The following is a 3,519-nucleotide window of genomic DNA, read 5'->3' as shown; positions in this document are numbered from 1 at the left end:
GATAGAGTCTCACTCTGTGGTGCAGGCTGGAGTTCCATGGCATGATCAGAGCTCACTGTAACCTCGAACTCCCTAGGCTCAAGCTATTTTCCTGACTGAGCCTACTGAGTAGCTACGACTATATATAGGCACACACCACACCCAACTAATTTTTTCAAATTATTTTTGTAGATACAGGGTCTCACTATGTTGTCCAGGCTGCTCTTGAACTCCTGGCCTCAAGCAATCCTCCCACCCTGCCCTCCCAAAATGCTGGGATTACTGGCATAAGCCACTGTGCCCGGTCTCATGTTGTCTCAGTTTTATGGATCTGCTTACTTTATGAATTATAAGAGGAGAATGAAGGAGAAGAAAATGGATTGTCAATGAAACTAACCACAAACTTACAGAGTGCCTTGAAACAAGTATTAAAATGCAAAATACAAAAATATTTTCATATTGTTCATAGACTCATTTTTAGTAACAGTGAGGTATTACAAGAAGTAATATAAATTGCTACCTATTTACACAGCACTATGGGAGACACAAGGAGCAATTATTATGTTCCAGGCACTCATTTCATTTGCAAGAATCTTATGAAGTAAGAAGCATTATATTATTACTTACCTCATTTTCAGCTGAGAAAGCTGAGGAAAGAAATGTTAAGTAACTTGCTCAATCCCACTTAGCTATTAACTATTGAATCTGGAATTGGAACCCTGACAATCTGGCATTACAACCTATGCTCTGATAGCACTAGGCCCTACTTCCTCTTGTTTACAATTGCATCAGCATAACTGCCCCCCTCTAAAACAACAAGTAACGTGACTTCATTTCAGGAGATATAACTACGCTATGTAAATGTCTTATAAAAATTATTTCACTTCTGTTTAATTTCCAAAGTATTTTGAAATGCATTCAATTATATACAACCAAATTTTGATTGAGAGAATTAGATCAATATTTCTACCTTTGCCTAATAAAATACATAACATGGTTTAAGTACAAGCATCTTAAAACTTCATAAAGGTGAAGATAGAGAATACTGAAATATTCCATAAATATTTGACATCTGTTATGCAAAAAACTAACGACAGCAGCGGAGACAGATTTAAGAATGAATATTGACTCAATATTTTGCAAGATAATTAAAATTTTGATTATAATTGATACAATTTAGAAAAGGGGAAAATTTACATTCCTTTTAATTTTTATTTTTTCTGAAATCTATTTTCAACAAACCAAGACAAATTTTCCTTTTATCTATGGAAAATAAACCGTAAGTATTTTTCACATGCACTAATTCATATAAGCATAAAATGTGTTATATATTAACTATGAACATTTTAACTTTATAAAGCCATAGCAGCAATATACTGGACATTATATGTATAATTTTTAGATGTTATCTAATACATACTAATGTTTCTCTGAAATATTTCATTAACTTTAATAATGAAAAGTCTGAAGTAGCAATTGCCAAATGAAAAACAAAACTCATCTAACAATGCTACAATTTAGCCCAATTACTATTTCAGGTTCTAAAATATAATGTTTAAAAAACTATTTCATTAATCATTTTTTTATTTTAATATTTTTAGCACCAGACGATTACATTTAAAAAATAAGTCTTTACATATCCTCTATAGGTAGTTTATAACAACCGCTATATGCTGCATATGAGCACAGGGAGTTACACCAACAGCTTAAACACTTTTATGAGGAATGTCTTTTATTTCTCTGAAATAGGTCTTTTTTTTAAAGCGGCAAACAGGATCTAACTCTTGTTTGCTCTTTAAAGTTTTATTGTTTTAGCATTTTATACAGGGAGTGAGCATTAGCATACTCAGGAGAACTGCTGAAAGTAAAAGGCCGCAAGCTACCCACTGCATGGCTGATAGGATAAAGCGGGGATATAAAAACTTTTGTCTGATTGCTCACTTTCCTTGTTTTAGAGTACTGCTACTCTCAAGAGCATATATTCATGTTCTTTCTACTTCAAGTTTTATTACTTCTTTTGTATTATTTAATACATCTAAAGACACTTCCAAAAGACTAATTTTTCCATTTTGAAGAAGTAATGGTTTGGAACCTGATAAAACACATTAATGTTCACAGTGTGTTTTTTGCAAAGGTGATAGAGTAAAAGTGCTATAAAGCAATTAGGCATATGATCTTAAAGACATTAATATGTCAAACAGAATAAAATGTTTAAAAAGACAACAAATATCATACCCTGTGAAAGGTCAAGTGAAAATGGGTACATATAAAGAGCATATTTCTCTTGCAGACCTTTTACTAGATATTGAATGGAAAAATAAAGGAAGACAATATAAAAATGAGAGAAAGGACTAACCTTACCTCAATAACTTGTAATTAGAAGTATGTGACGTTTAATTCTAGGAAGTATAGACATAAGTTACAACTCATCCTGACAGCTAAATGGTGCACGTCCTTCACTATTCAGATTCAAATTTTTTTTCCTCTGAATTCTCAGTTCTACCAGGGTCAATACATTTTAGTAAACAAGACACTAATATGCTTGACACTATTGAATAAAGCTAGGCATTTTTTAAAGTGTCATACACATTTCTGAAATCCACAATACATCAATTTTTAATACTTCTACTCTCTCAGCTCCATTAAAAAGATGGTAGGGGAAAGATTTTAGAGTAATTAATGATATAGTTAGCTGCTAAATATTAATAGGAATCGTAGTCTTGCATAAAATATAACATATAAACCTTGCCAATACAGACGCACCAGTAATTAAAGTTGAATATATAATTACACTGATTTATAAGACAGGCAAAAAGTTACACTTTACTAGCTTCTATGTAAACTGTGGGTAACAGTTAAACTTTCCATTTTATGGTTTATAAAAATGGGCAATATCTTGACTACAGTTCATAAATAGTTTAGAGATCTGTAATAGTAGCAAAAATTATAACAACTTATTCCATCATGAATATTCTTATTGCACCATACAAACCAAACTGTGATAATGACCCATAAGATGTAGATTCATCGTAGACACTGCTTTACGCCCAAGAGAACATTAGTAGTACTAAGAATCTGTAGAGGACTGCTGGAACAATAATTATAGGGTATTTGAGATAATCTAAAAAAGTATTAAAACCGATTTTGATCAACTTTGTCATATTATGAACATGGTATAATTTAACTCCACTTAAATTTGTATTTTTAACTGATACAACAGTAAAAACTTCAGAAAAAATACTAAATTTAAGACGCGTATTAATATAGATTCTTCCCTTTAGAGAGTCTGTTAACCACACTTACATGTGCGGCTGAGGCGAGCAGCCCGGACTACTGTTTCCGTTGCTGTCAATGTGATCCAGAGAACCATTGAGGTCTTCGTGGACGGCCTGCAGTAGGCCACTGGATGCATTATTGATCAGTCCAGGATTACTTAGCAAAGGTAAACTGCTCTCTGCCAAGGCAGCCTAGTGAAATGAGAGTGTGTAAAACAACTTTCAAAATAGCATTTAAAATAATTTTTTAAACATGTATCTTCTT

General features: G+C 32.5%; 1 protein-coding gene across 1 annotated transcript in view; it reads right to left on the bottom strand.

Moving 5' to 3' along the window:
* Window positions 1-3,282: 3,282 nt before the first annotated feature.
* LOC105521676 (forkhead box protein P2-like) overlaps window positions 3,283-3,519 on the bottom strand; it is a gene marked incomplete at its 3' end in the record, with an annotated part of 6,425 nt that continues 6,188 nt past the window's right edge. Inside the window, exon 6 of the mRNA XM_011955955.1 lies at window positions 3,283-3,446. Coding sequence (XP_011811345.1) covers window positions 3,283-3,446 — 164 coding nt within the window. The remainder of the gene's footprint in view (window positions 3,447-3,519) is intronic.

This window comes from Colobus angolensis, unplaced genomic scaffold, assembly GCF_000951035.1.
Source record: "Colobus angolensis palliatus isolate OR3802 unplaced genomic scaffold, Cang.pa_1.0 Scaffold403, whole genome shotgun sequence".
NCBI classification, from domain to species: Eukaryota; Metazoa; Chordata; class Mammalia; order Primates; family Cercopithecidae; genus Colobus; species Colobus angolensis.
This window is presented reverse-complemented; position numbering and strand designations above follow the sequence as displayed.